We start from the raw sequence: 20,792 nt of genomic DNA, 5'->3' as shown, positions 1-20,792 counted from the left end.
TTAAAGTGCTTTGATTTAAAAATTCTGCTTGTGAGGAATATTTAATCAGAATGCAAAATTAAACTCCACCCTGTGAATTTCTTTTCATTTTTATTGCTGTCTAAACCAGTCCATTATTATCTGCACATGGCATTGGCTGGTAGTCTTTCACCCACAATTACTCTGGTCTGTCTGCAGTGTACATTATAGCTAGAGCAATTATTTCAAAATGCAAATCTGAGTGTTATTTCCCTTAGTCACTGAAATTGGCGTGTTTAATGAAACCCATAAGCCAACCACAGTTGTGTTGCTTTCCTTTTATTATTTTTATTGACCTTTAAATTTTTTAGTAATCTTATTTGCAGCTGTAAGAAATTATAAGAGCTTCTGTATATCCATTATCAAACTTCTTCCATTGTAACATCCTCCTTGCTTTCTGTCTTTTTTTGATTTTTGACTTCTTATCTGTGCTCTAATTATTTAAACCCTCCTTTATTTTTTCCTTCTTAAATTGATAACTGTCAGTGTCAACTCTTTCCCTCAATTTTTTTATTTGAACATTGGCTTTATGCTCAAAACTCAGCCTCAGTGTAGTTTATTTCAGTGAAACTTTTTAATCTCTCCAGCCAGATTAAATCTATTTGCTGTAGAATTTTTTTGGGACACTTTTTTCCCCCCTTCTTTTAAAGTATCCAACTCTGGCCTAGCTGTATTTAAACTTTTTTTTTTTTTTTTTTGCCACTGGGCTTACCTTTAGGGCTCCACACCTTCACAATTTCTCCTGCTGCTAGTGTACTCTCTCTCTTTTTTCAAGCCGGAAGGTGAGAGACAGGGAGAGACAGAGGAGAGATACTACAGCACTGCTGAGCTACTCATTGAAGCTTCCTCATGCACGTGCTCCCATATGGTGGCCAGGGACTTCATGCATGGTTTGTAAAGTGTACTCTCTACTGGGGTGAGCCAACTCCCTGCCCACTAAGACTACATTCATAATGGGTTTTATGTATTTTTCCCTATAAACTATAGACTTCATGGTAGAAACCTTATTTGATTTTCATCTCCGCTATCTTTAATCTCTTCAGTAATTAACAGTGCCCATCACATAGTAGGTTCTCCTTTGTTAGTAATCACCAGTTGATAAAGCCATTATCCAGAGAAAAACTGATCATAAAAGTATTCTTCTTTTTTCTTTTTAATATTTATTCATTTATTTTGTGGAGGGTGACCCTCAAAATACATGCAGCTTTACTATTCAGGGCTGTTTTTTCATTCAGAGAGAGAAACAGGGAGAGACTCCACTGTACTGGAGATATTCCCTGGTGTCATTGCACCTCCCATATGTTGCTTAGGTCCGAACCTGGGCTATACAGGTGGTAAGTCATGCCCTACCTAGTGAGCTATCTCTGCGGCCCATTCTTGTTCACTGGTGGTGTTTGATGTTTCTATTTGCACTACTGTATAAAATCATCAAGTAGTGGGATATTGCCTATAAGAAACCATTCAAGAGTCACCTTCCCCACAAAAAAAAATATTTTTGTTGTTATTGTTCTATATAAAGAAGAAATTGACATTCCCTTGTCTTTTCTAATCATTTTGGGGAGATTTCGCTAATTGTTGATAAATACATCTTGTCAGGTTATTTTTTAGGTGATTCTCTTTTTTCCTAAACTTTATTTATTTAATTTAATAGGACAGAGAGGAAGATAAGAAAGAAAGGGGATGGAGGAGAGAGAGACACACCTACAGTTCTGCTTTGCCACTTGTGAAGCTTCCTCCCTACAGGTGGAAGCTTGAACCCGGGTCCTTGTGCATGGTAACGTGTACTTAACCAGGTGTGCCACCGCCCGGCTTCATTCTTAGGGGGATTCTTAATGCACAGAAGGCTGTCCATAAAAGCTTTACAAGTCTTTCTTATGCTCATCCCCAAGCCACCATTGCTAATCTTGTCCTACCAAGGTACTTTGTAAGGCAATACTAACTAACCAAACATGATAATGGTTTTTGTCTACTTAAGCATCTCTTTCCTCCTGTTTTCACTGAGTCAGGCTGTTACCAATTTATAGCGAAAACATCTCATCTTTTCCTAACATGTGCCCAGTTCTTGCTTGTACATTTAATAAAGTGGTAGGTTTTAAAATGTGAGGAGGCAACCTGAGACGATAGTGTGCGCATACTTCACTGGGGCAGACTGTACCCTAGTCCCTGTATTTGCTTTATATACCACATACTTACCATTCATAAAACGTCTGTCCACCAAGTTAAGAATTAACTAGTTTACTATTTATCACAACTAAGAAGTATCTGTTATTAATCAATTTTTTTTCTATAAAGTGGTTATCTTACCAATAAAAGTAAGGGAGTTAGGGACTTTTGGTTTACCTTAGTTCTGTAGCAATTAAAAAGTGTCACTGTACATTGTGTATAAGATGATTTAGTGGCTTAGTGTCATATGGTTAGTTTACAAATGTAAAATATCTAATATATATGAGACATGAACAGCCATAGTAAATCATAGATAAGGGAAATACATAAGCCAAGTGGAAAAAGAGGTATATGGATTTCCATCGGATTCTTGTCTCTTACTTGCTCTTCGCACTCTTGCCAATTCTACCCAGTTACAGATAACTTGAATATGTACTTTATTCTTCTCTTTATCTGAGTTTTTCTCTAGAACTACCATTTTTCATATTTCAGCCAATCATTTTAAACTTTCTTATGGTACCATCCTACCTTTCCGTCCCCTTTTAAGTGTTCATAATTGTTAATGTTCTAATGATCTGCTTAAAGTAGATGCTATAAGACTAAGTAGTCTTTCAGTAAAGTAAATTTTTTATTATCTTTATTTTTGCATAGAGACAGTCAGAAATCAAGAGGAAAGGGGGTGAGAGAGACAGACGCCTGCAGCCCTGCTTCACCACTTGCAAAGCTTTCCCCCAGCAGGTGGAGACCGGGGGCTTGAACCTGCATTGGGTACTTGCGCATTGTAACATGTGCGGTCAACCAGGTGCGCCACCACCTGGCCCCAAAGTAAATTTTTAATGAATAAAAGGGATGAATTTTATAGTAGTGAATTACCAGGGCAAATTAACATTTTATTTGTTATGTGCAATGCATTATGCTAAGCTGAGACTACAAAGATAAATAAGACTTGGTCTGGTTACTTATGGAATTCACAGTTCAGTATATAAGACAAGCCTGTGAATAGATAGCTACAAAAAAGATACAATAAATTGGGCTGGGGATATAGCATAATGGTTATACAAAAAAAAAGAACAAGAAGATACAGTAAATTATTATATGAAGACTGTAGAGCTAGTGTTAATCCTGTTATGGAAAATACGGCATTTAAAAAGTTTGTGAAGGGGACAGGCGGTGGTGCACCTGGTTAAGCGCACACACTATAGTGCGCAAGGACCTGGGTTCAAGCCCCTGGTCCCCACCTGCAGGGAGAAAGCTTCACGAGTGGTGAAGCAGGGCTGCAGGTGTCTCTCCATCTCTGTCTCTTCTTCCCCTCAATTTCTCTCTGTCTCTATCCAATAATAAATTTTAAAAGTTTTAAAAGAAAAAGATGCCACAAGTTTTTGTTTTTTTTTTAAGTTTGTGAAATGAGTGTTTTTCCTGAGCAAGGAATTTCTAATGAGGGAACATTGCTTTGAAAATTTGAAGATATAAGACACTAAGGTAGAAATAATCTTCCTCAGTTATATCTTTATAGTAGAGTTTGGGTGAAAATTGTATGATAAACACTAATATTTATCCACTCACTCCATGTGCTTATATATTCAAGTAATTTCTATTAAATTTAGTTCATATGTGAGGAATACTGGCAACTAGACTTTGATGAGAAAAGACATAAAATCCTGAGACCTGCAACTCAGTGGGGGCTGGGGGCTCGAACCAGGATACTTGGGTCAGTCCTTGCGCTTTGTGCCATGTGTGCTTAACCTGCTGCACTATTGCCTGAGCCTGACTTTCTTTACTTTAAACACTCTTCTTAAACCAGGGACAGAGAACGTTTTTTCTACAAAGGGCCATTTGGATATTTATTACATCATTCACACCATACAGAATTATCAACTTACAGATTAGCCCTTAATATTACCATGAAAAAAAAGCCCCTAGATTTGTTTGGTTTTATGTCCTGTCTGCAGTTCCCTTGTCACAGCCAGACCAAATATGGACTGTTTATGGCCCATGGATCAGATATTCTTCACCCAAATTTAAAAAAAGAAAAAGAAAAGAATTAGAATTCACTCTTTACAAATTACAGAGCTCAATCTCTTAGAGAAATATATTATAAAATCTAATAATTTTATAGGTGGAGGACCAAGTCTAGATTATATATAATAATTGCTCAGATAATTATTAATCAGATCTGGACTTAATTTCCTTTTACATTTCATGTTAATGCCTTCTATTTCGACTCTTGGTATATATTAAAAATGAAATGTCTGATGCATTTTGTTAGGATGATTTATTCATTAAATAATAAATTCATTTATTTATTATTAAAGTTCACAGTCAAGTGCAGAGGTACAAATGTGGTCTTAATCTCTGGAGAACCTGTAGGCCTAAAATAGATTATAGCATTTCTCCTCTTCTTTTTTTTTTTAATTGTACTGTGATTGAACAAATTATTTGTCAGTGACTTTTAGGTTATGCCTCAATTAAATTCCTCTTCATTTTTGTTGAAAGAATTACAAGCTTCCTAATTTGCAGAAAGATTTATATCGTTACTATACTGGTCATAAATGTAGTCATTTTGTTTGACACTTTGGAAGTTTCCAATGTCCAATACAAGTTCCCCCATGGCAATATTCAGTATTAATGAGTTGTATGTCTCTCATCTTTTTTTTTTTTTTTTATCTTTATTTATTTCTTGGATAGAGACAGCCAGAAATTGACAGGGAAGGGGGAGGTAGAGAGGGAGAAAGACACCTGCAGCTCTGCTTCACAAGCTTTCCCCCTGCAGGTGGGATGGGGGTTGGAGGGTCGAGACGTTGTAACATGTGCACTCAACCAGGTGTGCAACAACTCAGCCCCACCTCTCATCTTTTTAGGTGGACAAAGATTAGCACATGTAGGTTAGATGAAGAACAGTTTTAGGAACAGTGCTTAGGAATATTATTTGCTAAGTCTTCCGATTTGATATATCTGGTTATATAAGAGACAACTCACGATTTGCTTAGCTTCATTACCAGTTTTTACATCATCTCCTTGATGTTAACGTTTGTGTAGTGATGAGGTTTTCCTAATCCTAGTATTAGGAATGAAAAGAAATCCAAAGATTCCAGTTTTGTAGAAAGAAGTATTAGAAACGTTAAAGTGAAGATATTGTCACCATGTGTTGGTTTCTATATGTTTTAACAATGTTCATTTTTTAACAGGTGGCCAATATGTTCTACATTGTAGTGATTATGGCTCTTGTATTACTTAGTTTTGGTGTGCCCAGAAAGGCAATACTTTATCCACATGAAGCACCATCTTGGTCTCTTGCTAAAGACATAGTTTTTCAGCCATACTGGATGATTTTTGGTGAAGTTTATGCATATGAAATTGATGGTAAGGATTTATGAATTTGTTGGTTGGTTATTTTATGGTTTCTGCTCAAACATTACCATTCTAAATATCCCCACAGTACATTAGCTAATCCCAGGAAAAATCATAACAAAAATTAATTTGAAATAAAAGGATTTAAAATTCTTTGAACTACAGATGGAAACCTGATCTAAACTTATTCAAAATAAGGACATTTATGAGTCCATGCAATAAATTCAGAGGTAGAGTGATCTTTTAGGTTCTTGTTTAATTCATCGCAAAAAATACCTGTTGCTTTTCACCCTATGACTCTGAAATCAATGTCACATTCACATAGATTTCCATTATGATTGTAGGACTGTCAGTAAGGGTGCTGGGCAGGGCAGTGGAACACTGGTTGAGTGGACACATCACAGTGTGCAAGTACCCAGGCACAGTAAATCACAGGACTCTCAAGCATGAGGTGTCCAGTGTTCAATTTTTTATATATTTTTATTTATTAATTTTGGATAGAGACAGGAAGAAATTGAGGGGGGGGAGATAAAGACAGAAACACCTGCAGCACTGTTTGACCAATCATAAAGCTTGTCCCCCTTCATGTGGGAACCAGGGGCTTGAACTTGGGTCCTTGCACACTGTAATGTGTGCAGTCAACCAGGTACACCATAGCATCACATATACCAGAGGGATGCTCTGGTTCTCTCTGCCCCACCCTCCCCATCCCTGCTTGATGAATAAATAAATCATTTTTTGAAGTTTTTCCTTTAAGAATAATAAGATTGGGTGTCAGGCTGTAGCACAGCGGGTTAAGCGCAGGTGGCGCAAAGTGCAAGGATTGTTGTAAGGATCCTGGTTCGAGCCCTGGCTCCCCACCTGCAGGGGAGTCGCTTCACAGGCGGTGAAGCTAGTCTGCAGGTGTCTCTCTTTCTCTCCCCCTCTCTGTCTTCCCCTCCTCTCTCCATCTCTCTCTGTCCTATCCAACAATGACAACAACAATAATAATAACTACAACAATAAAACAACAAGGGAATAAATAAAATAAAAAAAGAATAATAAGATTATGAATCTGCTTGCCTAAAAAGCTATTTATATGAAAGAAATGATAGATATTTTAATTATTGTATTTTTAAATGATTACTAAACACCAAGTTGTAATTGTATTAGAAACAGAAAACTTGCCAGAAGTTCATGATTATCCTAATGCTTGTTTACTCCTATGTAAATTGATTTTACTTAGTCCTTGTAACTGCAGTAAGTACTAAAAGCTTTTTTCTGCTTTGCTTTTATTTATGTGTGTTCTGACTTCACAAACATTGAAGGTATGGAGATCATGAAAAGCACAGAATTCAAATTATACATGTTTGAGAGGGACTGTAATCAAGCCTTCAATTCTCTTTTTTGACACAGTAATATAGACTTGTTAATCTTGCTATAAGTTAGCCATATTTGCTTTTCATATATTTTAAAAAATATTTATTTTCCCCTTTGTTGCCATTATTGTTTTTCATTGTTGTAGTTACTGTTGTTGTTATTGATGTTGTCGTTGTTAGATAGGACAAAGAGAAATGGAGAGAGGAGAGGAAGACAGACACAGGGAGAGAAAGATAGACACCTATAGACCTGTTTCACCTCCTGTGAAGCAACTCCCCTGCAGGTGGGGAGCCGGGGGCTTGAACTGGGATCCTTATGCCGACCCTTGTGCTTTGCACCATGTGTGTCTAACCCTCTGCGCTACCACCCGACTCCCATGAATTTTTTTTTTTATCTTGAGTGGCATGGTAAAACAGTTAATGCTCATATCATTGGAGTTTTTGCTATTTCCCTAGAAGCTTTTTACTAGAATCTGTGAAACTGATGTATATAAAACTAACCAAGATTTCTTTTAAGCAAACAGAAATAATCATCTTTCTCTCTCTCTCTTTTTTTTTTTAAAGTGTGTGCAAATGATACCTCTCTTACTGGCATGTGTGGTCCTGGGACATGGTTGACACCATTTCTTCAAGCAGTCTACCTCTTTGTACAGTATATCATTATGGTCAATCTACTTATTGCATTTTTCAAGTAAGAGTTTTAATTAATAGCATGCTAATCAGGCAGTTTAATGTGTACTTCTGATTTGAAGGGGACACAGCGTTTTTTTCTATTTTATTTTACAATGCATAGAATTTTATATCTAAATGTTTTATTGAGACTTAAAGTATTGAAAGAAGATTCTGAAATTATCTTTGAAGTTTAACAACCTTACTAGACTAAGTAATTTGCATTCAATATAGAAGACTGAAAGGCGTGGTCCGGGAGGTGGCGCAGTAATAAGGTTTTGGACTCTCAAGCATGAGGTCCTGAGTTCAATCCCCAACAGCACATGTGCCGGAGTGATGTCTGGTTCTTTCTCTCTCCTCCTATCTTTCTCATTAATAAATAAGTAAAATATTTTTTTTTAAAAACTGAAAGGCAAATAGTCTTGTCAGTCATATTCTATATTTTAGTGTGTGTCTATTATTTCTATGTGTAGAAATCACTTTTTCTTTTTAAAAAACTGCTGTTGACTTATGTATGATGTCTTTTTTTTTTTTTTTAATTGTTATTTATAAAAAGGAAACACCAACAAAAAACACAGGATAAGAGGGATACAACTCCACACAGTTCCCACCACCAGAACTTCGTATCCCATCCCCTCCCCTGATAGCTTTCCTATTCTTTATCTCTCTGGGAATATGGACCCAGGGTCATTATGGGGTGCAGAAGGTGGAAGGTCTGGCTTCTGTAATTCCTTCCCTGCTGAACATGGGCATTGACAGGTCAATCCATACTCCCAGCCTGCCTCTCTTTCCCTAGTAGGGTGGGTCTTTGGGGAAGCAGGGCTCCAGGACACATTGGTGTGGTCGTCCACCCAGGGAAGTCCGGTTGGCATCATGGTAGCATCTGGAACCTGGTGGCTGAAAAAAAGAATTAACATATAAAGCCAAACAAATTGCTGACTAATCATGAACCTAAAGGCTGGATGTATGGTGTTTTTAAGGAAAACATGAGCACCATCTCATATTAGTAAATAACTCTCAGTTTTACTTTGAATAGCTATTTAGCATTCCACAATATAATCCATAATTTTTCAAGGAAATATATCATATTCCCCAATTTTTTTCCAGCACGCTGCTTCTTTTAATTTTTTTATTTTATGTATTTTCTCTTTTTTTATTGTTGTTGTAGTTATTATTGTCATTGTTAGGACAGAGAGAAATAGGAGAGGAGGGGAAGACGGGGAGAGAAAGACACCTGCAGACCTGCTTCACCACCTGTGAAACGACTCACCTGCAGGTGGGAAGCCGGGGCTCAAACCAGGATCCTTATGCCCGTCCTTGCGCTTCATGCCACATGTGCTTAACCTGTACTACAACCTAACTCCCAATATTCCCCAATTTTTTATTCCTTTCTTCACATTTTTTTATTCCTTAAAATCACATTATGATTAAGATTTTGGCTGCCTGGGGAGTGGCACAGCAGGAGAGTCTCTATGAGCATGAGATCTCAAGTTTGATCTTTAGCATCACATTACAAGAGTGATGTTCTGTTTTTTCTCTTGTTAATTAATTAATTTAGATTATTTTATTTATTTATTTTTTTGCCTCCAGGGTTATTGCTGGGGCTTGGTGCCTGCACTATGAATCCACTGCTCCTGTAGGCCATTTTTCCCCTTTTGTTGCCCTTGTTTATTGTTGCTGTTATTGCTGTTGTCATTGTTGGATAGGACAGAGAGAAATTGAGAGAAGAGGGGGAGAGAAAGATAGACACCTGGAGACCTGCTTTACCACTAGTGAAGCGATGCCCTTGCAGGTGGGGAGCCAGAGACTCGAACCGGGGTCTTTATGCCTGTCCTTGCACTTTGCGCCACATGCGCTTAACCCCCTGCGCTATCTCCCGACTCCCCCTATTAAAATTTTTTATTAGTAATTTGTCAATTAACAAATTATAACATCCACTAAAATTCTGTGCCCCAACCCTCCAATTTTAACATTTTTCAGTAGTATAATCTTTTGAGATTGCATGTTTTAATGATTGCTAAATTTGTTCTAATTGTATATGTATTCTGTTCCTTGCTTCTAAGATTGAACCTTTTGCTATTTAATGCTTCTCTGGATGAACGAAATCTTGTGCTAGTGTGATACTAATGAGTGGCCTTCCCAATCCAATTTTCTCTTTATAATTTTTTTTATGCATAGAGAGAAAGAGATAGAGAAAAGAATACCACAGCACTGTTCCACTATCTATGGTTGTATCCTGGTACCATCTATAGTGCTCTCATTGGGCAGGGCTTGAACCCTGGACTTCTCGAATATGGTAAGGTATGTACTCTATTGGGTATCTCTCAGCCTCCACTTACATAGAATTTTCAAATCTCAAAATCTTATTTTGTGGGGCTGGGCAGTGGCTCATCTGGCTGAGTACACATTACCATGTATAAGTATCCAGGTTCAAGCCCATATTCCTCACCTACAATGGGGTTGCTTCATGAGCTGTGGAGCAGTGCTGCAGGTATCTCTCTCTCTCTCTGTCTGTCTCTCTCTCTCTTTCTCTCTCTCTCTCTCTTCTTTCTTTAAAAGAAGAAAAGAAAATTGATTTTGTGTCTGTTTTTCTAGGAGTTTGTAACTAAAGCCTTCAGCCTTAATAAAGTTGTTACGTATATTTTCTGTTTGCCTTTAGTTTTATTTATGGTATGGTACTATTAACCCTTGATTACAATGGTATTTTGTACTAAATTTGTTTTTATTTTATTCTTTGTTATTCAAGCAATGTGTACTTACAAGTGAAGGCAATCTCCAATATTGTATGGAAGTACCAACGTTATCATTTTATTATGGCTTATCATGAGAAGCCAGTTCTCCCTCCACCACTTATCATTCTCAGCCACATAATTTCTCTGTTTTGCTGCGTGTGTAAGAGAAGAAAGAAAGATAAAACATCAGATGGACCAAGTAAGAAAATATATCACAACAGTTGTTTTTTATTATTTCACTTAAGAGAAATATGCCAAATAAATATTATTTTCATTTAGATGTTTAATGTTATGAATATTTTCATTGAATTTCCTTTTTGTAATTCTTCTTCTAGCACTTGCCCTTCTTCTGTAGCCAGTCAACACTGTAATACTTGTTATTTTTTAGTTCTGATAGAACAGAGAGAAAGTGAGAGGAAAAGGAAGTAGAGAAGGAAACATGTAATACTGTTTCACTGCTCCTAAAGCTTCTTTCGCTGCATGTGAAGACTGGGTGCAGGCTTGACCCTGAGTCTGTGTAAGGTGAAGTGTGTACTCAACCAGGTGTGCTACTGTCCATCCCTTCTCACCCCAACCACATTGGATTTTCTTAAGAGCAGCATGAATATGATACCTGCTAAAATGTGTTTAGTGGAGACCAGATAGTGGTGCCCCCAGGTGAGCACACAAGTTAAGCCACTGGTCCCCCGTCCCGCCCCCCCTCCCCAAGGAATGAAGTTTCATGAGTCGTGAAGCAGGTCTTCAGATGTCCATCTTTCTATCTCTCCCACCCACCCATACACAGTTTCTCTCTGTCCTATCAAATAAATAGAAAAAGAAAAGAAAATGTATTAGGCTTTCTTTTTTGAGTATGACATCTCACCATTTTTGATAAAATATAAAAATGGCACTATAAACATTCTGCTTTGTAAACAGTGACACTCCTTAGTAAAAGAAAAGAAAATGTATTAGGCTTTCTTTTTTGAGTATGACATCTCACCATTTTTGATAAAATGTAAAAATGGCACTATAAACATTCTGCTTTGTAAACAGTGACACTCCTTAGTAACTTCTGTTCCAGTCTAGTAACCTCTATCACACTGCTTGAAATGACTTTCTATTAATGCAGAATCAATTCTTATATTTCTGTCTGTGGCTGTGCAAGGGAAAGTTATTAAGGGGCGATGGCTCTTCTATAGAAAGAGGAAACTAGACAAGGATGAAGTATCTAAAACTGTAAGACTTATGAGCTAAAGCTTGCTATATATCTTCACTGGTTGGCTTTTTTTTTTTTTTTAGAACTTTTTTTAACAGAAGAAGACCAAAAGAAGCTTCATGATTTTGAAGAACAGTGTGTTGAGATGTTTTTTAATGAAAGAGATGACAAATTTCACTCTGGAAGCGAAGAAAGAATCCGTGTCACTTTTGATAGGTTCATAAATTTTATAACTATAATTGATTATATGTCATAATAGTTCCTTTTTTCTTTATTGGGGGGATTAAATTATTTCTACTAAGTTATATCTCATACATGATCATTGTTTACTTTGTCAGCCAGTGAGTTTAGTAGTTTAAGTGCTGTTTTAGGGGGTGATTTTTACATCAGTACCTGCTGTTCATATAAGTCAGTGAATTAAGTGCTACTTTTTTTTATTCTCATCACAGAGGTCAAAACTGAATTAATGTTCATTACTAGTTAGTGGAGGGAAAGAATTATTCTCAATATTTTAAACATTTGTTTCCATTGAGTTTTCTACATTTTGGGAGTATATATTGTTAATGCAGTTTCACTAATGATATTTCAATGTGTATGTGTCTAATTACACATATTTTATGAGGCTTTAATATGGGGAAATGGGAATTACGTACCATATAGCACAAATAGTACAAGAATTAAAACTTACTTGTTATAACAGAATTAGACCTGGATCCTCCTTAAACATAAGATATGCTTATATACATAATGATGCCTTACTTTATATCTCCATTCATTTTAGTATATTTGATTTCTCTTTTTTTGTTACCATTTATTGATCTTACAAAAAAAAGAATTTCTTCAACATGGATCTTTAATGTGTTTTCTTTATAGAGTGGAGCAGATGTGCATTCAAATCAAAGAAGTTGGTGATCGTGTCAACTATATAAAAAGATCATTACAGTCATTAGATTCTCAAATTGGCCATTTGCAAGATCTTTCCGCCTTGACTGTAGACACATTAAAAACACTGACTGCTCAGAAAGCTTCAGAAGCCAGCAAAGTTCACAATGAAATCACAAGAGAATTGAGTATTTCCAAACACTTGGCTCAAAACCTTATTGATGATGGTCCTGCTAGGCCTTCTGTGTGGAAAAAACACAGTGTAATAAATACACTTAGCTCCTCTGTTCCTCAGAGTGGTCTAGAAAGTAATAACCCTTTTGTTTGTAATATTTTTATGAAAGATGAAAAAGATCTCCAGTGTAATGTATTTGGCCAAGATTTGCCTGTGATACCCCAGAGAAAAGAATTCAGTTTCCCAGAGGCTGGTTCCTCTTCTAGTGCCTTATTCCCAAGTGCTATTTCTCCCCCAGAACTGCGACAGAGACTGCCTGGAGTAGAAACATTAAAACTTTTTAGTAAAAGTAAAAAATTGGGTAGTTCTTCTACTAGCATACCACATCAATCTTCCCCGACATCCAAATTTTTTGTTAGTACACCATCCCAGCCCAGTTGTAAAAGCCACTTGGAAAATGTTACCAAATATCAAGGAACTGTTTGCTCTAAAGCTGGAGAAGGAGATAACATAGAATTTGGAGCATTTGTAGGTAAGTTTGGCACACTGACAATTGTCATTATATTGTCATCTTAGAAATAAAAATAACAAAGCCATGTACTTGTATGACAAATACATTAGTTACCCTTTCATAAAATGTGTAGAAGTTTTTAAAGGAATCAGATGTGGAGACAGTATAAGTATTAGATACTTGGGGAATAATCATTGATGGAAGTGGTAAAGGGAGAAGCCATGTTTTTTGTTTTTTTTAGTGAAATAAAGTTGAACGGGAGGAAGGCATATGAAGAGAATGATTTGGAGACAGCTCTAAAAAGCTTGGCAGTGGGGGAAGGAGGCAGGCAGTCACACACTGGGTTAAATGCACATAGTACAAAGTGTAGACTTGAGCAAGAATCCTGATTCAAGTCTCCAGTTCCCCACCTGCAGGGGGATCATTTCATAGGTTGTGAAGCAGGTCTACAGATGTCTATCTCTCCTCCCTTTCTGTTTCCCCTCCCTCTCTCAATTTCTGTCCTATACAAAAAATTAAAAATAAATAAATAAAATGCTTGGCAGTGAAAGAAGAAAGAAACTGATACTTTGGTTTGTGTGTATAAAGTGTTCTTTTTTTTTTTCTTTATTTTATTAGCTTGTTGGGAAAGTCATGACACATTTTTGCACAGAAAAATGAAAATATGTCATGATTTTTCTGAAAGCCTGATTCTAATACAGTTGAGAAATTGTACCAGTGTTTTTTGTTTGTTTGTTTTGATGCAGTGCTAGAGGATGAACCCATAACCTTATTTATACACAGTATCACTGAGCCACCTCCTACCCCAATTTATTTTGCATAATATGTTAAAAGATCTGTTTATATAGTGAGATCAGAGCAGCACTTTGGCCATATGAAATATGAACTTGAGATCTTAGCTTTGCAGTGAATCACCTCCCTAACTGCTGTTTTTATTGTTTAATAATGCCTTTAGGGAATGAACTGGGGACTCTCCCATATGTACCACACTGCCAAACTACCCTTCCAGCCTAATTTTAAAATGTTACCTACTTAGAGAATTACAGAAGGATAGAAGTTGAGAAGGAATGATTAGCTGTTCAGTTTGTAATAACAGCAAGAGATAAAGTTCTAAAGTAATCTAACATGCAGTATAAAATTTAAAAAGATAAATTGTAAGGTGATGAGACTAAAACCATAAATCACTTGTATTTATAGAGTTTAGTCAGTGACTTTTTTTAATAGATTGGAAAATACAAAGATTTATTGTAATCTTTTTTTTATTTTATTTTTTAAGGGCATAGAGATAGCATGGACTTACAGAGATTTAAAGAAACAACAAGCAAGTTAAGAGAACTATTATCTGTAAGTAAATCCTTTAACACCTTAACTCACCTTTGTTTCACTGTTTTGTGGTTTAAGTCAAATTACATTTTTTCTAGTAAGCATACAGTTTTAGTATCACCAGTATAGTCCCAAATATTTAAAGCTGTGTACAATCTGAAAAATAATTAGAATATTTTTTTTAAAAAAATTTAATTTCATTTATTTATTTTCCTTTTGTTGCCCTTGTTTTTTTTATTGTTGCTGCTGTTGTTATTGATGTCGTCATTGTTGGATAGGACAGAGAGAAATGGAGAGAGGAGGGGAAGACAGAGAGGGGGAGAGAAAGACACCTGCAGACCTGCTTCACCACCTGTGAAGCGACTCCCCTGCAGGTGGGGAGCCGGGGACTCGAACCGGGATCCTTAAGCCGGTCCTTGCGCTTTGTGCCACATGTGCTTAACCCGCTGCTCTACCGCCCAATTCCCAATAATTAGAATATTTTTAAAGGTACAAATACTTTCATTTTTTAGTAACTAAAATATAAAACACCATTTGTTTAACATTTCTTTTTTAAACAATGCTTTTTTTTTTTTGCCTCCAAGGTTATTACTGGGGTTCGGTGCCTACACTACAAATCCACTGCTCCTGGAGGCCATTTTTTCCCATTTTTGTTGCCCTTGCTGTTATTGGATAGGACAGAGAGAAATTGAGAGAGATGGGGAAGACAGAGAGGGAGACAGAAAGACACCTGCAGACTTGCTTCACCGCCTGTGGGGAGCCCAGGCCTTAAACCAGAATCCTTACACTAGTCCTTGCACTTCACGCCATGTACGCTTAACCCGCTGTGCTGCTGCCCAGCCCCCCAATATTCTTTTTAAAATTTTGTTAAATGTATTTATTGATTTGGGTAGAGACAGAAAAATCAAGAGGGAAGTTGAGAGACGGGGAGAGAGAGACAAACACTTGCAGCACTGCTTCACCACTTGTGAAGCTTTCTCCTCTGCTAATGGCTTGAACCTGGGTCCTTGTGCATTGCGGTATGTGTACTCAACCAGGTGCACCACCATGTAGCCCCTTAAACAATACTTCTTCCTGTGTATTGTCATTGACTTGGTACTTACAGGGCTCAATTTTTTAAGTGATTAGTAGTAGTTTTAACATTATATGGTTATAGGATATATAGTTCCATACCATACCCACCAACCACCGTAAGTTCTGTACCCTCCACCCTCCCAGTGGTAAGCACAGCAGTTCATATGCTCAACTCTCTCCCAGACCCAAGGTTTTAAGGTAAGAAGCTGAATAGTATGCATCCAGTTGATGGCAATAGTAGATAAAGCATTGGACTTGAAAGCAAGAGGTCCTAAGCTTGGTCCTGGCATTTGCATGTACCAGAGTGATACTCTGGTTTCCTCTCTAACTAGCTTTATATCTCTGTCTACTTGTCTTTCTCCCTCTAATGTTTCTTAAAAGCTAGTAACTGCAATGTAATATACAACTGTATAATATTCGACAACTATTTGAATTTTTTCTCACTCCCCCATACAAGCAGCACTGGAGATTGAAACTAGATCCATATGCCTACAGGTTCTACACTTCACCAGCTGAACTATAGGCATAGCCTAGTTTTCATTTATTTATTTATGTATTTATTTTTACCAGAGCACTACTCAGCTCTGGCTTATGGTAGTGCAGGGGATTGAACATGGGACTTGGGAGCCTCAGGCATTATAGTCTGTTTGCATAATCATTATGCTATCTACACCTGCCCTAGTTTTCACTTTGTAACTGTTGTTTTTATATTGAAGAGAACCTGAAAGTACTAACCTCCTTCATCTTAAATTGTGAAAATAATTGAGTGAGAAATAGAATGAAAAGATTCTTGGGGGTCGGGCGGTAGCACAGCGGGTTAAACGTACATGACGCTAAGCACAAGGACTGGCTGAAGGATCCTGGTTCGAGCCCCCGGCTCCCCACCTGCAGGGACATCACTTCACAAGCGGTGAAGCAGGTCTGCAGGTGTCTGTCTTTCTCTTCCCCTCTCTGTCTTCCCTCCTTTCTCCATTTCTCTGTCCTAGCCAACAACAACAACAATAAAACAACAAGGGTAACAAAAGGGGGGGGAATCGCCTCCAGGAGCAGTGGATTCCTGGTGCAAGCACCGAGCCCCAGCAATAACCCTGGAGGCAAAAAAAAAGAAAAAACAAGATTCTTCACCAAAGAAATTATAATGACACAAGTTTCGGAGAATTGATTATTGCTTTTCATGAACAGTTATGTTTAATTACTGCCAGACATAGTTGTTATAACCTCACACCTAAGAGGTAGACTCAAGCTCATTTTGATGGGACTACATACTTTTTTATTTTACTTTATTTACTTATTTATTTATTTTCACCACGGCATTGCTCAGCTCTGGCTTAATGTGGTGCAGGGGATTGAACCAGGGACTTTGGAGCCTCAGGCATGAGAGTCTCTTTGTATAACCATTATGCTCTCTACCCCTGACCTGGGACTACATACTTCTAAATCCTGCACTTTAGCCACTGCACCATTTCCTGGACCACAGTTGTATTTTTCATAGCATATACTGAATCAATAACTTGATGGTTAAATGAGAATTGTATTTTATTTTGTTTAATGATTATATGACTTCAAAGAGTGTATTTTGTCAAATAAGAATAGCAGAATGATAAAAGAAATACAATTAGGGAGGGGGCAGTAGTGCAGTGGGTTTAAGCGCACATGGCGAAAAGCGCAAGGACCGGCATAAGGATCCTGGTTCGAGCCCCCAGCTGCCCACCTGCAGGGGGGTCGCTTCATGAGTAGTGAAGCAGGTCTGCAGGTGTCTTTCTCTCCCCCTCTCTGTCTTCCTCTCCTCTCTGTTTCTCTCTATCCTATCCAACAACAACAATAATAGTAACTACAACAATAAGGGCAACAAAAGGGGGAAAAGTGGCCTCCAGGGGCAGGCACCGAGCCCCAACAATAACCCTGAAGGAAAAAGAAAAGAAAAGAAAGAGAGAGAGAGAGAGAGAAAGAAAGAAAGACAGACAGACAGACAGACAGACAATTAGGGAGTATACAGAAATACCTAAATGTCAGGTAGAGTTTCTGGTATTTCTGAAGTTTTTGAAATCAGAATGTCAGCTTATGATACTTGTATGCCTTAAGAAGAAATGTAGTATATATAATTTTTGTGAACTTACACAGAATATAGTTTGCATGATGGTTCCTGACCATTTTAATTCTGTGGCATGTTTTGAAAGATCTTATATCTAATACCTTGAAAGGAAGAAAAGAACTAAATAAATGAGTTGAGTACAGGTAGGAACTCCTAACTGACCCATGATGATAAAAAGAGAAAGAAAGGAATAATAGTGATAATCGGTGGGCCAGTACCTCACTTAGATTAGTGCATTTGCTTTGTCATGCACATGATCCAGGTTCAAGCCCAGCCCCCACTGAAGAAAGCTTTTTTGCTATGAAGTATAAGAAACTAAAAGCAAATTTGGAAGACATTGAAATTTTACAAATGATGATCAGCTGTGTTGATAGATTTTTGTTGTAAAAAACAGCTCAACATGGGAGTCGGGCAGCGGGTTAAGCACAGGTGGTGCAAAGCGCAGGGGCTGGTGCAAGGATCCCGGTTCGAGCCCCTGGCTCCCCACCTGCAGGAGCGTCGCTTCACAAGCGGTGAAGCAGGTTTGCAGGTGTCTATATCTTTCTCTCCCTCCTCGCTCCATTTCTCTCTGTCCTGTCCAACAATGAAGACATCAATAACAATAGCAATAATAACTACAGCAATAAAACAAGAGCAACAAAAGGGAATAAATAAAATAAATATTTTAAAAAATTAAAAACAATTCAACATGAATTAATATGAAAGCTACAAAACCCTGTGAAGAAAATGCCCTTCTATTCCTTCAGCCTCCAAATCACTGTTATAAGTATGTCAGTGTTAGACTATGATAGTAGCTTTTTCCTGTCTTCAAATGAATTGATAAATGTTTTGTTTTCTCCACTTTGGTTTCCTATTTCCACCATGATTTTTTATGAGCCTCTCTTAGTTGGGAAAAGTTCGTGCAGGTGGATTTACAAATAGTAATCTATTCAATCTCAGCAAATGTTGAGATTGATATTGAAGGAAAGAACTGTAATGTGTAGTATCAGTCAGTGTATATACTCTTTTTTTATGTTCAGGTAGAGAAAAGCATACTGGGTGAATAGATCTAGAGTTCGATTTTTTTTTTTTTTTAACCAGAGCACTGGTCAGCTCTGACTTATGCTGGTGTGGGGAATTGAATCTGGGACTTCTGAAGCCTCAGGCATGAGAGTCTCTACAGAACCATTATGCTATCTACTCTGCCTTCAATTTTTTTATTATGTTTATGTATAATATACAGAATGATGTTCCATCTGAAAACACTTTGAGACATGTGAGTTCTCATGCCGGATTTACTGAGTGTCACAAAACATCCATTTCTCTACGTTCAGAGCAAGGTGAGGATATGCACTACCTGAATTGTGATAGCAAATGTTTGTCTTACGTTTTTGTGTATTTTGTGTGTGTCAACAACCTGAGCTCTGAGTCAGAAGATGAGTATTTTGATCCATCATCACTATAGCCTTGAATAAAACTCGGACAGTCCTAACATTTCAGTATTTGTTTTAGCAAATTGGTTAATTCCTAAAGATGAGATGGAGACACTTAATCTGCTACTGTTTTAACTCTTTTTATCTGTATTATGTGTTTTTAATCTGTATAGCCAAATTATTCACTATACTTTTCTAATTTTAACTTTTATAAATGGCTAGTACATTTATTTGCTTCAAATTAAAATATGCACACAAAGCTTTTTAAAAATCAGTCCACCTCACTGCACTCTCACACCTAAGCACTATTATTTTATCTTCTTTAGTTCCATGTTTACCTACTAATGTATGACAGTATTGTAATCCTTTCTGTCTCTCGTCTTTTACACAAAATGTATCTTAACAGTTGTACATACTTTTCTGCACCTTTAATTTTTCTCTTAAAAACTAAATAACTAGGAATCAGGCAGCGCAGCGGGTTAAGCGTGGGTGGCGCAAAGCGCAAGGACTTGCATAAGGATCCCAGTTCAAGTCCCCGGCTCCCCACCTGCAGGGGAGTCACTTCACAAGCAGTGAGGCAGGTCTGCAGGTGTCTGTATTTCTCTCCCCCTCTCTGTCTTCCCCTCCTCTCTCCATTTCTCTCTGTCCTATCCAACAACAATGATAGCAATAACAACAACAACAGTGGTAAACAAGGACAACAAAAGGGAATAAATAAATAAGTAATTTCTAAAAAACCATTTTAAAAACTCAATAACTTGAGGGTGTTTCCAGATCGTGCATTTTTTTAAAAAAGGGCACATGACTTAGCATGTGTGCTGCCCAGGCTCCATCCCTGGCATCACAAGGCTTGATCATGGCACCAGGGGAAGTTCTGGTCCTGTGGTGTCTCTGTCTGTGTCTCTCTGTCTTTCCTCCGGAATGAAAAAGTTTGTCTTGGTTGCTGGAGTATTGTTTAACAGATCAAGCACAAGGCTTGCGCACTTGAGGCTCCAGGTTCTAACTCTAGTGCTACATATACCAGAGTGGGACTATCACTTGTCATCACTCTACCTCATATGAAACATGAATGATGAAATAAACAGTTCAGTAATACATATAACCTTTTTAAAAAAAAAAAAAAGATGATTTTCCTGAGAGACCAGAGTTCTCTGACATATGGTGGTACAGGAATTAAACCTGAGACTATGGAGTGAGACACACAAGTCTGGTCTGCTACTGCTTTACAACTTTCTGCTCCTGTACATAAGGTTCCTTAAGACAAACACCCTATCTTTCTTCTCACCTTCATTTCACTTCTCATTCCCTTTTGGAGTGCTAAATTAAGTAACATGTATCATGGCCAAGTTGAGTTTTGAGTTTGATCATAACAGATTAAAGGAGAAAAATCATATGATCGTCTCAGTAACTTCAGGAAAGATGCTTGATAAAATCCATTCATTATTAGAATTCTCAGCAAAGTAACAGTAGAATGGACTTTATCTAAATAAAAGATATCTGTCAGAAGTTATCGCAAGCATCACACTTGGTAATGAAACATTAAAAACCCAAGATAGAACAGAATAATGATTCTGTCTGTTAACCATTTCATTTTAATCTATTCAGAGAAGTGAGCAGAGTAAAAGAGCTAAATGATAGATGGATTAGGAAAGATAAAACAGAATTTGCTATGTTCAGATATATAAAGTTTGTATACTGATATTGTTGCCCCCTTCTACTTCATTTAAGCTATCTGTTGACCTCCCACTAGGGAAGGCAAGAGTTGAATTCTCTATGTTCAAGCTTTCTGTCCCTGGAACACACATAAACCTTTATGTTTGACTAGCTCTGTTATCTTAGC

At 37.3% G+C, this 20,792-nt stretch overlaps 1 protein-coding gene across 1 annotated transcript in view; it reads left to right on the top strand.

Annotated features, from left to right (window-relative positions):
• The window catches only part of TRPM7 (transient receptor potential cation channel subfamily M member 7), a 118,487-nt gene that overhangs the window by 79,065 nt on the left and 18,630 nt on the right, over positions 1-20,792 (top strand). Inside the window, exons 22-28 of the mRNA XM_060174658.1 lie at positions 5,367-5,541; positions 7,452-7,578; positions 10,303-10,487; positions 11,567-11,699; positions 12,357-13,072; positions 14,328-14,395; positions 18,763-18,859. Of these exons, the coding sequence (XP_060030641.1) occupies positions 5,367-5,541; positions 7,452-7,578; positions 10,303-10,487; positions 11,567-11,699; positions 12,357-13,072; positions 14,328-14,395; positions 18,763-18,859 (1,501 nt within the window). The remainder of the gene's footprint in view (positions 1-5,366; positions 5,542-7,451; positions 7,579-10,302; positions 10,488-11,566; positions 11,700-12,356; positions 13,073-14,327; positions 14,396-18,762; positions 18,860-20,792) is intronic.

This window comes from Erinaceus europaeus, chromosome 16, assembly GCF_950295315.1.
Source record: "Erinaceus europaeus chromosome 16, mEriEur2.1, whole genome shotgun sequence".
NCBI lineage: Eukaryota > Metazoa > Chordata > Mammalia > Eulipotyphla > Erinaceidae > Erinaceus > Erinaceus europaeus.
The sequence above is the reverse complement of the archived record's forward strand: the minus strand, read 5'-3'. Positions and strand labels throughout refer to the sequence as shown.